Source organism: Panthera pardus, unplaced genomic scaffold (genome assembly GCF_024362965.1).
Source record: "Panthera pardus isolate Hobbes unplaced genomic scaffold, ASM2436296v1 HiC_scaffold_24, whole genome shotgun sequence".
In the NCBI taxonomy this organism is placed as follows: Eukaryota; Metazoa; Chordata; class Mammalia; order Carnivora; family Felidae; genus Panthera; species Panthera pardus.
Genome location: NW_026526810.1, coordinates 106,299,900 through 106,315,234, shown reverse-complemented (window position 1 = coordinate 106,315,234; position 15,335 = coordinate 106,299,900). Strand labels below are relative to the sequence as shown.

At 44.3% G+C, this 15,335-nt stretch overlaps 1 protein-coding gene across 7 annotated transcripts in view; it reads right to left on the bottom strand.

Annotated features, from left to right (window-relative positions):
- RAD51B (RAD51 paralog B) overlaps positions 1-15,335 on the bottom strand; it is a 640,680-nt gene that overhangs the window by 54,289 nt on the left and 571,056 nt on the right. The window contains exon 12 of one of the 7 annotated variants that reach the window (XM_019451451.2): positions 14,039-14,484. The exons of the other annotated variants lie outside the window; for them this stretch is intronic. Coding sequence (XP_019306996.1) covers positions 14,468-14,484 — 17 coding nt within the window. The 3' untranslated portion in view covers positions 14,039-14,467. Of the gene's footprint in view, positions 1-14,038; positions 14,485-15,335 lie in introns of those variants that run through there. 7 annotated transcript variants of the gene reach the window in all.

Here is a 15,335-nt window from a genome sequence, read left to right as displayed (position 1 = left end):
TCTTGCGGGGTCTGGAGAGTTATAGAATCCCTGCTCTACTAGAAGGTCCTGACTCTGGCCATTTACCTTGCAGTTTTTCTAGAAATTGTGGGGCAGGAGAGAAGTAGAACTTGGGGATCTACAAGCAAGTCAGGACTGATGTGGGGTGCAGTTGAGAGGAGACACCCTGGCTGCAGCCCAATGTTTGGGTCCTGGTGATTCTATTTGTTTCTGTCCCTGTTTCTATCTCTTTTATCCCAGGCTCTAATTGCTGGGCTTGGGAACTTCCATCTAGTAAACTCTCTCAATCATTAACTTGAAAAAGAGTCCAAAGTGATTCCAGAGAACAGAACCCTCCTTACGAGGATATTTCCTCCTCTCCTTCCTGCCCAGTTTTATATGGAAGAAATCAGAGATTAAAATAATATTTAGCAAGACCAGATTTGAAAGCAAACATAGGTCATTGAAGGCAACAAGAGTAGGAAGCAATGTGCACTGGAACCGGAGAAGCCCTGGGGATAGGCACACCCCCTCATCAGTGGCAGAACTCAATGGTATCTGCTCCCAGTTCACCATCTTTCCGAGATACTGTCACTGGTGCTTCCAATTAGAGGTACTTGGAATATTGCCTACAGGCACCTCTGGTTCTTACAGGCACTTCACATTCTGTGAATGAGGCAGGAAGCACAAATGTCCTCCAGTACACAGGGAAGTCCCACACAACTGGAGAACGATGCCAGCCTTTTACTAATGGAGCATTGGTGGAATTGGTCATTTCAGATATTCAACTCAACCTTGAGCTTCTCCGACCCAGAGTCTTTGAACATAAAACCTACAGAAAGAGGATCTGAGAGGGAGTAGCAGATTCTAAAGGACACTGTTGGTTCTGGATGAAATAAAAAGCACCTGGAAAATGAAAACCTGCATGACATCTATAGTTAATCATTGTCTCCACAGGCAACTCTGAAATGAACTCAAAAGCTTCCAAGAGAGATTTTAATCTGGCATTAAACATCAGATTTATGGAGATGCTTTCTCCTGGGGCTAAAGTTCTGGGTGCTGGAGACTCAGAGGCTGCTTCTCAGATAAAATAGTTCTGGGCATATACAAAGTTGCTTTGCCCCTATATGGTATAAATAGCTGGCATGCTAAGAATGGCTAAGAAAGAAAATCACAGCTAAGAGTGGATATGTGGAAGGCACAATGAACATGCTGGTTATAAATGATTTCTGTTTATGTAATGAGACAACATGATTAGAGCTTTTCCTTAGTTAAGTGACCAGAGTGGAAACTGAGTGGGGGTCCTTGGGGGGAATTCTAGCTACATTAAATGAACTAACTAGGGCCAGTTTGGGAAGGGGCAGGGGGACACCAGAAGACACCATCCAGATATCTCTTAAAGGGAGAGTTGATGAATCCATCATTCTACTCATAAGCAAATGACCTTCACAAAGAATTTGAATTCTAGGGAGATTGTAAGCAGAAAATTGCAATGTCTTTCAGAACTCCATTTGTAATTCAAGATGAACCACTGTTAACTCTGAGGTTACCCAGCCAGGGAGGGTGGGAAAGGCAGGCCCATTAATCAAAAGGTGGCAGGAGACCCCTCCAGGTGAGCTAACTGAAAGAAGGGAGGAGATGTGCCCAGGTGGAGGAGAGAAAGCCACAAAGAAAAGAAATACCCCTTCCCTCATTTTCTGGTGTGGCCAGGAGACAGATCTGCTTGAGGGAAGCAGATGGTCTAACCTGAATTCCCTCTCAGAACCAGAGTGATTGGAGCTTGTCTGAGTAGAACTGAAATCCTTGCTCTGACATGCACTAGTCTAATGCACATGTCTAATGTTTTATGACATTAAACAAGCTAGCTAAACCTGAACTTTGGTCCCTCACTTATAAGATGGTGTTAATGGTACCTGCCTCAGAGGGTTGTTGAGGAAATAACTGATCATTTATTGATCATCCTTATTTGTGCCAGGCCTGGGATCAGAGGCTGGAGAGACAAGGGTGAAAGGGCAGACTGTTTCAGGAGATGGCTTATGGAGTGAACTGAGTACAGACACTGCCTAACATATAGTAGCTGCTCAACAAAGTCCTTACAAATTATTTCCAGCCCAGGGGTGCCTGGGTGGCTCAGTCAGTTAAGTGTCCGATTCTTGATTTTGACTCAGGTCATGATCTCATGGTTTGTGGGATGGAGCCCCACGTCAGACTCGGTGCTGACAGGGCACAGCCTGCTTGGGATTTTCCCTCTCCTCTCTCTGCCCCCCCACCCCCTTTCAAAATAAATAAATAAATAAATAAACATTAAATTTTTTTTTTCCAGGCTAAAATTACTAGTCATGCTGTGCAGAATGAAGAGAGGGTAGATGGGCAAGGCTTTGCTGAGTGGTGATGGTGGAGCTGAGACCTGAATAACAGCAAGGATCCAGTCCTGGGGTCTGTACCCTGCCCCCTACCAATGGGGCACCTGCTGTGCACAAAGAGTTTGAGCCTGACATTACACCGCACTTTCTAGCTTCAAAAGTGACTCTACGTATTAGAACAAATGTCAGCAGTTTTCAAATTTGTTCATTGGAGCAAGAGCTATTCCATGGAGAGCCTGCAGGGATGTGAGGAGAGATTTTGAGCTCATATTCTCTTCAACTAGAGTAGTCCTTCTTTAGTTGGTTTTATATCCTGGACCTCTAAGAAAGATCCAACCTATTTATTGAGTGTCCTTAATGTGCTTGACACTGCTCTGGTGCCTGGGGCATTCGGTGAACAAATCAAAGATGCCTGGTCTCCAGAGCTCATCTTGTAGCAGAGAAGACACACCGTGAATGGTAAAAAAAAAAAATGAGTTATTTATTATGTTGCATGGTGATGAGTGCTTTGGGAAAGGAAAAGTGGAACAGGATGGGGGTAAGGAGAGTAGGCTGCAATTTACACAGACTAGGTCTCATGGACAGGTGACATTTTGGCAAAAAGTTAGAGAGGTAAGGGAGGTATGCCAATATCCGGGAAAGGAGATGAGGACATCAGCTATGGGACTGTCTGGGGAATATGATTCTCTCAAAGAGTTCAAAGTCCAAAGTCAGTGAGGTGAAGAGTGCTTGGTGACAGGAGGAATAACATGGAGAATGGGGTGGCCATAGCAGGTGAGCAGGGGAAGTAACAAGAGATAACATGGCAGGTGCTGGTGGGCACACTGAGCTCTAAGGGACAGGGGATAGACTTTGCTTTCAGTCCGAGTGAAAAGGGAGTCACTTCAGAGTTTTGAATGGAGGAATAGCATGATCTAATTTAGGTCTTATAACTGGAGAATGGGTCATTGCATTAACCCAAGATCAGACCCCTGGTGAAGGTTGGAAAACCATCCACATGCATCACATGGTCATCCCCATGGCCCCCTGGGGTGAAAACTGGGCAGATTATTTCTATGCCCATTTTACACATTGGGAAATTATGACTCAGGGAGGTCACTGGGGTTCTTTGAGGGCACACACTGGAATGTGGTGGGCTGGGGAATGAAGACCTACAGCCTCCCATGACTTGGTCTCTGATGGGTTGCTGGACATCAGGGGCTGGCTGTCCACTCCAGTGTCCAGCTGAGTTCCTTGTGTCCTTGAGAACTGTTTCAGTGCAGACAAAAGGCCACCTGGGTTTATTTGGTTTTTCAAAATTAGTATTTTATTTATTAAAGTTACACATTTAAAAAGCTCAGTTGTCCCTTAGGCTCTAAAGTTCACCTTACAAATTTTATTCTACTCTGTTTATAAATCACGGATTCTCAAGAAAAGCTTGTAATGTCCTCACATTTCAAAAGCTCCTTCCTTGCCCTATGCCTTAACAATGAACCCAATACATTCTACTTAGTACATCCCACATCATGTAGTCCACAGTAAATCATGCCAGAAAGGAAGACAGAGCACTGCTGGGGGGCTGGGGTGCAGAAGGAACTGGGCCAGACATGACTAGACCCCAGGCCTGCAGGGTGGGGCAGACTTCCTGCCAGGCACCCTGTTGCTGCGCAGGGCACTAGCGCAGAAGATTCAAGAGGCACCAGGATGAAGGAAGAAAAGGAAATGCTTTCTCTTCTTCTGTTCCCTGTCTCCTTTTTTACCTTTCCTCTGGAGAAAACTTTGTGAAGGCAAAGTTGCAGGTTGATGGGCAGAGGCTCAAGGGACAGATTTGCAGCATAGACCCTCCAAGCCCATCTCCCCTTCCCTCCACTATCCACCCCCCAAATCCACCCCCCACCCACCCCCACCCCCGTCCCCCGCCCCAGTGTATCTCCGCTTTTCTAACTCCTCTGTCCTCCCTTTGCTTCTCAGGACTCCAGTCTTTCCCTATCACTCTCCCTCCCGCTGTCTTCCTCCTCTCCCCTCCCTTCTTTGGGCCTTGGGAGCTCTCTGCCCTCCCCCCTCCTAGCGCGTCCTTCCAAACCCACACTCTTTGTTGCTGAATTCAAGGTTCTCAATACAATAAAGCTTTGATGATTGGCCCCGATTGAGAAGGAATGTCAGCTTAAATTAATGAAGGGTCTGAATAATAGAATTTTAAAGCAAAGTTTAGTTGCTTTCACATAGTAAGACATCCTTTCCAGGGAGAAGACTGTGCATTCAAATGCAGTAAAAGCTAATGCTGAGAAATGGGGCAATATGTCTTAGATTCTTTTAAATGCTTTAACAGAAAGGGCCGTCTATAATTGGCATATACTTTCTTTGTATCTGAGTGTTTTTGCTCCTAAAACCTTTCATTTTTAGCGACCAACATTTATTTTTATCACTGAGATTTTACCGGGTTTCTCACCGATCTACCAGTTTCAACTCCTGAATTCTTTATGACAGGAGACATTTCCACATGGAAACTCTCTAAAATTTTTTGCTTTTCAATTTCGTGAGCAATACATGAAAACATTCTTGTTTACAAAAAAAAATAAAACCTTAGAAATAATAATAAATGAAAGTCTTATAAATAATAAAAGGATTTGTGTCCCAGTTTACATCACTTTAAGGCGGTAACAGTGTATGATCTATAACAAATTATCCTGCACAAAAATCCCTTTTCAGGGGTCCTATCCAAAAGGGAACCATCTATATCTAACTGGGTCTTGCTTTCTTGCAACAATATGGCATCCATCCCTGAGGTGGGGAAAGCCCTGAGCTCTCCCATTTGGTACCACTATGCCTCATTCCATTCCCTTTCTGTACTGCCACATCCCACCCCTGAAAGGAACACTCACCAAGATGAAACGAACACAGCAAATGTTAACAATGATTGAATCTAGATAAGGGTACTTGAGTGTTCATTATGCTATTTTCTCTGCTTTTATGAATGTTTAAAAATTCACAATAAAAAAAAAAAGAAAGAAAAACTCACCAAATGCTAAGAATAGCAAAATAGCCAAATAATCCTTGGAAGAAAAAAAAAAAAAAAAAAAGGACTGGTTCTAGTTAATGCTATCCTCTTCTTTATAGGGATCCCAGCCTGGCGTTGAGCAAGACTGAGCCTCACTTACAGGTACAGTTACAAAAGAAGTACCTGGTGAATTTCTCAGCAACGTGCACACGTTTGTAAGCCCATCATACATATTCTCTTTTCCCCTGGGGGATAGGTTGTCCCCATTTTACAAATGAGGAAACCAAAAGGTTTGGTGTCACTACCTAATAATGCTGGCTCAGTTTCTGTTTTCTTATGAGGCAGCAGGAATTGTTCTGGGCACCTATATGTATTAACTAATTTTATTGTTATGACAACTCGGAGTTACGTGTGTAACTTGCTCAAGATTGTAAAGCTAGTAAGAAGTGGGCTGAAATTTGAACCCAAGCAGTGTACTCATGAGCTCTTAAATACCTACATCCTCATGTGATGACATTACAGATGTCTTTCCAGTAGTCCGAGAGTGGAAATCTGGCAGCCTCCAGGGTTCACTCAGACTGCAAATGTGCTGATTTGGCCCACACAGCATTTTACAATTTTTGAATTAATTGCCATAATTTAAAGATTTATTTAAAGAAAGACTTCATCTGAAAATCCAGATTTCTTGTTCCCTTGAAAAATCAGACATGCTGGCAACTTTAGGCTGGCATCCCACGAGGTAATAATTGGCTGGATGGAACTGAGTATATACTGCCCCTTTAGGTAGGGCACACTCTTTCCAGTTTGTCACATTCCCCACTACTCCCTGTTATTGCACCTGGCCTCTTTTTGCAGCTCTGTTTCCTGTCTAACATGAGCATTTGAGTTTGTAACCACTGCGCTGTAAAAATCTACAACCCCAAGGAAGTAGAATGCAATGTCCACCCTGGTGGCATCAACATACTACCTAAGTCATATATTCACCCATCTGTCTATCCACCCAGCCATCTCTTAATGTTTCCAAATGTCCATCTTTTGGCTCTGCCTGTCTTAGGCACCCTCCCTACCTAGCTTAGCCATTCTCAAACTCACTGTACAGAGTCACATCTGCCATTTCTTGGTCAATATCTACTCTTCTCCCACTCAGAAGGGCAGCGTCAGAGGATGGGAGATGATCTGTTGAGGAAAAGTTATGGCGGCTGTAATGGACTGAACTGTGTCCAACCCCCCACCCCATACCACCAAATTCGTATGTTCAAGTCCTAACTCCCAATATGAATGTGCCTGGAGATGGGCCTTTAAAGGGAGGTAATTAGGGTTAAATGAGGTCATAAGAACAGAATCCTAATCCAAGAAAGCTGGTGTCATAAGAAGAGGAAGAGACACTAGGAGTGCACACATATGAAGGACCACGTGAAGACAAAGTGAGAAAGGGCCTCTGCAAATCCAAGAGAGAGAGAGGTCTCAGGAGAAACCAAACTGACTGTCACCTTGATCTTAGACTTCCAGTCTCCAGAACTATGAGAAAATACATTTCTGTTCTTTAAACTATTCTGTGGTATTCTGTGATGGCAGCCTTAGGAGACAAATACAGCAGGAAACTATTTTTCACGTGTCCTCCGCTTACCCTTCCACCTACCAAGCCCCCATCTTTTTTTCCCCCTACATAATTACCTGACAGCCAAAGCCATTTGGGTTAGTTACTAAGAGAAGTTGTCAGAAATCCCAGTTAAGAAGGTCTATTATTCCTCCACTGGTGTAAACACAACCATCAGAATGGGCTGGGAGCGTGGGGAAAGTGCTGGGAAGATGCCACTAAAGAATTCTGTCAGTGAGATGCAGTCAGGACACTTCACTAAATCTCATGTACCTGAAATAGGGAGATATTGCCTGAAGTGCAAGCATAAGGAGACTCTGGAGCGGTGATGTAGACATGGAAAGTATTAGTAAAACCTAAAGTGGCTTAAGGAACATTGAGAGCTAGTTGGCTGGTTTTAGCAAGCTGGGTTTTTTTCTGGACAGTCTGAGTCCAGTTTAAACAGTGATGGTCAGAACAATTACTGTAAAATTGGCTTCATCTTAAGCCTTCCTATGGGTTTCCTCCAGGTGTTCTAGTTAGAGAGACTTCTGTTATTAACACAAAGATAGGTGGTTGCTGATTAACCCCAGAAGGGCCCAGAGGACTGGGAGAAAGCCAAAATGGCTTATGCTCCACATTTGCATCAGCTTTCAAGCTGTTGGACTGGTAATGACTGTGCAGTTGGACGGTGGTATTGGAGAGAGAGGCTGGACAAACCCCAGATGGGTTTTCAGATCCCAGGGGACAGACAATGGCAATAGATTTCAACCTCAGATTCTAAATGGAATGAACAGAGATCTGGAAGTAATCCAGAGGAACTGGCTCTAGAATCCCACAGCAGCAGGTTTAGAAACATCATCAGAACTACCTTCCTCACCAGCATAGGCTCCTAGAAACACTGCAATTTTAGTCAGTAGATAAGAGTTTGAACGAGGTTTGATGAATGATTTGATCCAAACTGGCATACCCAGAGCTCAGTAAAGGGCAGGGAAATACAGGGTTGTTTAGACTTGCCTCTAATTCACTTCTAGCCTCACTTCCACTGAAAAGAATACAGAGATACTGAAATTTGAATGTAGATGTTTGGGGTTGGCCTTTTAACCCTCTGATGAAGCATAAAGGCAATGGTCTCTAAGGAATAAAAGGCATAATTCAATTTTCCTCCTAGTCCTCTCCTTGATGTGTGAATTCAAAGCATAATTGCTCTGACTCACTTAAACCAGGGCAACGCCACACAAGACCAAGCCTCCAAAAATATCACGTAGGTTTGTGAAAAATGCCACCACTGAAGAGCTTTGGACATCTTGGGAGAACACAATCGGCAAAGACCTTATCTACACAGACTCCACCCCTTGTGTTCTAAACCTTAGTTTGAAAGTAAATTGCTTGGGACTTGAGATTCAAGAATATGGGACCAGGGCTCCATGAAGCCCGAGGGCGGGGGGCCTAGGGAAATGCACGCGGCTGGGATGGGAACTAAGGATCCTTGCAGGGGTCAGAAAAAAGCTCTTCAAGATTAGCACAGCTAGACTGTCTTCCTGCTCTGCTCCATCGGGGTCCCTCCATGGAAGTTTCTCATGTTTCTACTGACGTTTGATTTTGGGAAAAGGGAAATTGTTCCAAAGATCAGAAGAAGAAAGGTACTTTGGTTCCACGATGGGAACAGGTTTTTCTTTAGCTAAGTAAGAAAGGGTTTTATTTTCATTCCTCCTTCCACACCTTCCACAGTCTTCCATATATTCTCAAATACATTTTAAGAGATCTTTCTTCCCACTCACTAGTCCTACACCTCTGTGATTGGGCACTTCAACAGGCTGAGAAGCCGGATACTGGATCAGGTGTTGGGGGATGAGAAGTAATGGGGGTTTAGGCTGTGACTGGAGATTAGGTCTACAGTGATGAGACAAGGGCCGGGGGGTGGGGCGGGGGGAAGGAAGAAGCGAGAGAGAATGAGTATCCTTGCAGCACTCCTGTTAAGGGTTCAAAGAGCACACTAGGGCCCATCCAGTCCTTGCCCCCTCACAGATCCTCTAAAGGAAGCTGCCATGCCCCCACCTTCTGCTATTAGGTAGCTACATTTATAGCTCTTCCCTCAGCCCACAGCTGACTGGCTGGCTAACGACCAATGATGTTATCTGGGACAGAACAGTAAGGCAAGCCTGAGCCAATGAGATTGTCTCTTAGGAATTTCAACTAGGAATACCAAGGAAAAAAGCCAATGGGAACTGAAGTTGAAAGGCTGAGGTATATATGGGGGAGCTTAAGAGCCCAGGATGAGCCACATGCAAGTTGAAGTCTTTCCTAAGCAGAATTACAGTCTGTAGAGTATGTCTGTTGGGAGAGGGTACCTCAGGCAGAAATACAGAGGGAAGCAGAGACTCTGAGCTAATAAGTCCCCAGGGCTGCTTCTGCTCCTAAAGGCTTTCCAATCCCAGGCCATCTATACCCTTAAATATACCTTTTCTTTTTTAACTGAGGTAACTGAGACTCTCTCAATGAAGAGAGCCCAACTATAACAGTTTGTATGAGTTCCATGTAGGTAAGCTGAAACTGAATTACCTGAAGACTTTTGCTTTGGGGACTTTTGCTTTCCCTTAGCAAACATGGCTACTGCCATTCCTTATTTGGAAGCATCTTGTGTACTTGAGATGAGGTTTTAGGCAGGCAGGAAATAGTATGTCCTAAATTCTCCCTTTGTTCTTATGATGTCGGGGTAGGCCAAGACTATGTTTGAATCCTGAAGAAAGGAGGTCTTGCCATCTACAAAAAGTGGGCTTGTCTGAGAAAGTTAAGTCCTTGTAAAGTTACTAAGATCCAAGCCTACAAATCTCTTAGAAGGAAGCTTTAAAACCATGACTTTTTACCTACTTAAAAGGAGCAAAGAGGTGTCCAGCCATGTTGGTTCACTAGTGAGATCTCGTGAATCATTTCTCATCTCCAATTTCAGGGCTTAGGAGGGCTAAACTGGAAGGAAAGCTGAGAGCAGCCCTTGTCAATATGAAACCCCATCTATTATGTCCACAGCCTGTTGGAAATGTCCCCCGGCAAGGCTGCCATCAGCACTTGACTGAAAACACATGGAAACAGCCCACTCAGAGCAGGAATTCATTATTGGAAGAATAATAAGGGAAAGTTTTTTTTTTCTTCTCCTCTCTCTCTCTCTCTCTCTCTCTCTCTCTGCTGGGAGAGCTGCTTTCTGGAAAAGTCACAGGGTTTAGAGGGAATTTGAATCATGTCTGGTAATAAGAGGAGGAATGGAAGAGAAAGGGCACATTTCCAGAAGTTCTTTCATATGAAGAAGCATGATGGTTCTGGGCAACTCAAAATTAGTTGTTCCATCTTAGATGTATTACTGAAATCAGGCCATGACTCTCTTTAACCCCTTAGCCTTTCCTGGAGTTATTAGTGTCTGATAGCTCCATGGGGAAAGTACCTAGAGTTAACTGGTTTTCTGTGGCTACACCTCTTTCAAAATGGTTGCCTGTAGACAAAAATGCCTGTAGACAAGAAAACTATTTGGTTTTCTTTCCTCAACACTAACCCATAAGTCTTCAATATGTGCTGGGTGATCTAAAGGAAAGGTATATACAAGGCATGAGTGTGAAAGAAGGAGATATGTGCCAGCTCACTGGCTATAGCATTATGTGGCAGGCATTATAAGTGTTCACTAATATCTAGTTCTCCTTCTCTTCCAAATACAGAGGAGGTCTGTACTTCCCACCTTCTTGCAGCTGGGCTTGGATGTATGACTGCTTGGCCATGAGAGCAGAAGTGATGGGTGCCATTTCTTGGGGGAAGCACTTAATTGCTAGGGTACAACCCTTCTCTCTCTTCCCCTACTGTGGCAATTGTGGAAGTACATGTTGACACTGAGATGGGATACTGAGTCATCACATGGAGGACAGCGTCCTGGGAGAGTCTCTCAGACATGCAGACTTTAAGTCACTAAGATTTCGGGGTGTTGTTTGTTTAGGCAGCAAAACCAAGTCTGTCCTGATTTATGCCCACTATTTACTGGTCTACTCCCTTCCCAGATCTGTTTGGAGCTCTGGAGAACCTGTGCTCCTTCTGAACACTGTCCTCACCAAAATTCAGAGAGGTGGGCAATGTACTTTCTCTCACACTTAGGATATTCTTTTGGGGAATGTGATGGGATCCTTCCCTCCATTTGAGCAAAAGAGGCCTCTGTTGAATTCTGTAATAGAACAAAGAAAGTCTTTTCATAGCCAAAGGACAAAAGTGATGGCGACAATATTGAAACCAAAGGAAAAATGAAAAATTTCAGAAAAAATTTCAGAAAAAAATGACACTCCCAAGTGGCTCTAAGACCACACTTTTAGGTCTGAATCTGATCTTTTGTACTTCCTCTTGCCTTCATTCCCCTTTTACCCATTACCTAATCCTCATTCCCCATCTCCAGAATTCTCATTTGGCAATCCAGGTTTTGCCAGATAATCTTTTAAATCCCATCCCTGAGTGGCAACTTTGCTCACAACATATAACTTAGAAGCCCTATGCGTAGAGTTCAGAACTTCTGGGCTAATCCAGAAATGTTCACTCTGTGGGCTGATAGGGACCATTTCACTGGGACTGCTGCCCATTAACAGAGTACCTAGGAGGCTAGCACAATTATGGGAACAAAGTTGACCTTTGACATATAAATGTATACGTACACACACACATAGAAAAGAAATCAGTGAGTAGGTTCAAAACAAGGTAACTCACTAGCATCTCATGGGAGGTACCAGGTTTGGCAGCTTCTCAGCTCATGAGTACCACCTGTGTCTTCTTTCTTGCAAACATTTCCTGGGGCAACTTTCCTAAGCCTGTCTCCTAATCTTTAATCATGGTCGAAAGAAAAGGAGGTAGCTATGGAGCCTCTACTAAACTCTCAGCACCGCTGCCCAGGCTTTCTGCAGTCACTCTTCCTGGTGGAAGATCAAACCACTATTATTGCTCCTGGTGATTCTTTTATTTGGAAAATATTCATGGAGTTCCTATTATGTGCATAGTATTGTGCTGAGTATTTTAGTGAATTGAGGATGACTGGGAGAAGCCGTAACACACATGAACAGAAATACTAGACACGTGAGGGGTGAGAGAGGAAGAAGCAGGACCGAGTGGGTTCAAATCCACATTCCATCACTTTTTAGCAAGAGACTGAACTTTTCTTGCCTCATTGCTCATCTGCACAGGAGGAATGATGCAAAGTACTACTTCGTGAGACTGTTAGGATTAGGTAAGCTTTTGCATGTATAGTGTGTGTCAGACCTGCAGCAACACTTAATAAATATTGGCACAATGCAAAAATGGCACATAGGTCTGTCCTGGCAATGTGGTTTGCCGTGAAAAGCTCTGTTGGAACTTGGACCAGGAGAGTGTGGGGATTGATTTGTCAGTCACTGGGTGTAGAGCCCTGTCTTAGGGATTCCTGGTGTCGAAAAAATAGGCTCAAGGAGGAAGACGTTTATTCCTTGACATTTGGAATTGGGAGGTGTCTGCCTTGTACCTTTCTCAGACACTTTTGAGTGCCCTGTTTTAATGTGTGAACTATCCAGCTTTTCTTTCTTGGCGGGCAATAAAAGTGCAAAGAAACCAAATTAATAGTTACAGAGAATAAAATATCTTTCCCAACTTCTCAAATAGTCCTTTGATGTTTGAAATTAGCCAATTCACATAATAGGAACTCACAGGAAATGTACATTTAATCAGCTGCAAAAACTCAGCTTGCTTTTCACAAATGTTCTATTGAAGACCACAAGTTCTCAAAATGCATCTCACTCAAAGGGAGACAAATGACCACAGTCTGGAAAATCTGCCTCCGTGACCTCTTCCAGGTCTACCCAAATCCTTCTTGCCTTCCTATGCCCAGCACATTGTTTGCTCTCCAGGAACACCTTCCCTGACTCACTCCAGCTGGATCAAACGTTCCCACTCTTGCCCTTGTAGCATGTGGCTTGGATATACATCTATCATGTCATTTCATTTTATTCTGTTTTATAGTATATGAGTTAGTAGGATATGAGTCTTTTCCATACCTTACAATATAGTTCTCGAGGACGAGACACATATCCTGCTCTTGTGAGCTTCACCATAGATAGCACTTGGTATGTACTCAACAAATACTAAGTTGTTCAAAGACAGTCATTCAGTTATTCTTCACTGATCTGTACCTACTTGGTGCGCAGCATTCTGGTGGGCACTGACAGGAAACATGAGATAGGATGACTTGACTATAGACTCCAAAGCATTTAAAAACCTCTGGAGGGGGAGCAGGTACAAAATGATTCTATAGAGGACAGTTTGGGGGGTCACTAACAACTTGGGTAAGAGAGTTCCCTATGCTGGGGCACGTGGGTGGCTCAGTCAGGTAAGTGTCTGCCTTCAGCTGAGGTCATGAGTTAGCGGTTTGTGAGTTTGAGCCCCGTGTTGGGCTCTGTGCTGACAGCTCAGAGCCTGGAGACTGCTTCAGATTCTGTGTCTCCCTCTCTCTCTGTCCCTCCCTGGCTCATGCTGTCTCTCTGTCTCTCTGTCTCTCTCTCTCTCTCTCTCTCTCAAAAATAAATAAACAATAATAAAAAGAGAGAGAGAGAGAGGTCCCCATGCCAAAGGCGGGAAGATTTGATGCCTGGCTTTGAAGGAGTCGTAGCCTCAAGGCCTTGTACTGAACCTAGCCTTGAAGCTTTGGTTGGAAACTTCATGACAGTAGGAGGGCTTAGGCTGGGTGTTCTGCTGGAAACAACTAAATTATCCTATGGGTCACCAATTGGTTTATTTGCTAATTGACTGGCCCAGCTTTGGGCTTTAAATCCAAAGAACTCATTTCATCCTTTATTAAATACTGCATGAATCTCACTCTTTGTTCTGCAAGGCTATACACAATATACTAGTGAAACTTGAATTTACACCACAATGGTTGTGCCACTAATGACCTTCCAAATGCCACTAATACCATACATGTTCCGCTTCTCAGTTGGATCCGAACCTGTCAGTGAATTCTGAGCCCATTGACCTCCCTCTGACACAAGAGCAGACCCCCACCCCCATGCCCGCCCCCAGCCTCCCCATCTTTCCATGATTTCACTTCTGAATCAGTTACTCTTTGGAGACCCCAATTCCTTTACACCCACTCTTTTTACATGGTGGACAATACTTTATTCGGAAATGTTCCCTCCTGTAATTACAAATCCTGTTAGTCATCCTCCTCCTCTCCCCAGGGGGATTGTGGGCTTTAATTAATTAACGTGGCTAAACCGCTTTGAGGTGCCTGGTTGAAAGGTGCTATATAAGTGCAAATTATTATTATTACGGCTGTTGACATCCCATGGTGCAAAGCCTTCAGCCCTATGCATCTAGAGACCTGAACAAAGGCTTCTTCATCCTCACCTTCCCTGCTAGGTCTGAGATGGCTGGCTCAAGGGTATGGGGGCAAATCTGTTACCGTATCAACATCAATCAACTAATTAATCCCCATTATGCTGGCTTCCTGTCCTTCTTCCAAGCAGCACCATCCTGTTTCATTTCACAAATCGTGCCCCCATCAGCTCTAGACAAAGGTCACAGTGTCCCTTATGGCCTCTGTTGGCCTAAAGGAGAAAAAAAAAAAAAAAAGAGAGAGAGAGGGAGAAAAAGTCAGTTTGAAAAAAACAAAACAAAACAAAACTGTGTTGTCATGAAATGCACTAACTTCTCACTAGTAGTCTAAACAAAACTTTCCTTCCAGCTGTATTCCTCTTACATACATACCTGTCTATTACCTAGGGAGCCAACAGCCTCACAAACCAGGGATACCCAGAAACACAGCATCGGTGTGGGGTAAGGTCCCGCAGCCCTGGCTTGACTGCTGATGGCTACAGACAAAAGCCCTCTCTGGGCTGGGTGGGAAGAGGTCATCCAGAGAAGTGGGAGCCCCTCTTCAGCTTCTTCCACTCGCTCTCAGGTTTCCCCTGAGAAAGCCAGTTGCCATCAGTAGCCAGGAAGCCCTCACAAAGACAGGGGACCATGATTTAGATGTTTTGTGCTGCACCTAGCAAACCTCAGCCCTTAACAAATGCCCAGTGCTTCCACTGTGATGGTAGCCATTGAAAGCAGCCCTGTGGGGGAGATGTGGCCTCTCGAAGGGACGCTGCTGACCAAAATGCTCCTTACAAGGTTGTGCCTCAGACCCTTTGTTAGCGTGGACGTGGGTGAGCCTCAGGGGGTCATGTCTTCATCTGCCTCCATTTATCCTCCCTATTGAAGGGCTCCTTCAGGACATCGGTCAGTCTCTGTGGGAAGTGATTTGGAGGGCAACAAAAGAACTTGGGCCCTTTGGGGGGCCTTCAGAATTCAGTAAACATCTGGACACGGAAGGCCACGTTCTCAAGCAGTCTAGCTGGGGAGATGTCAAAAGAGAGAAAAAGCTGTGTGTGCAAGGCAAGCTCTTAGTTCTGTGGTG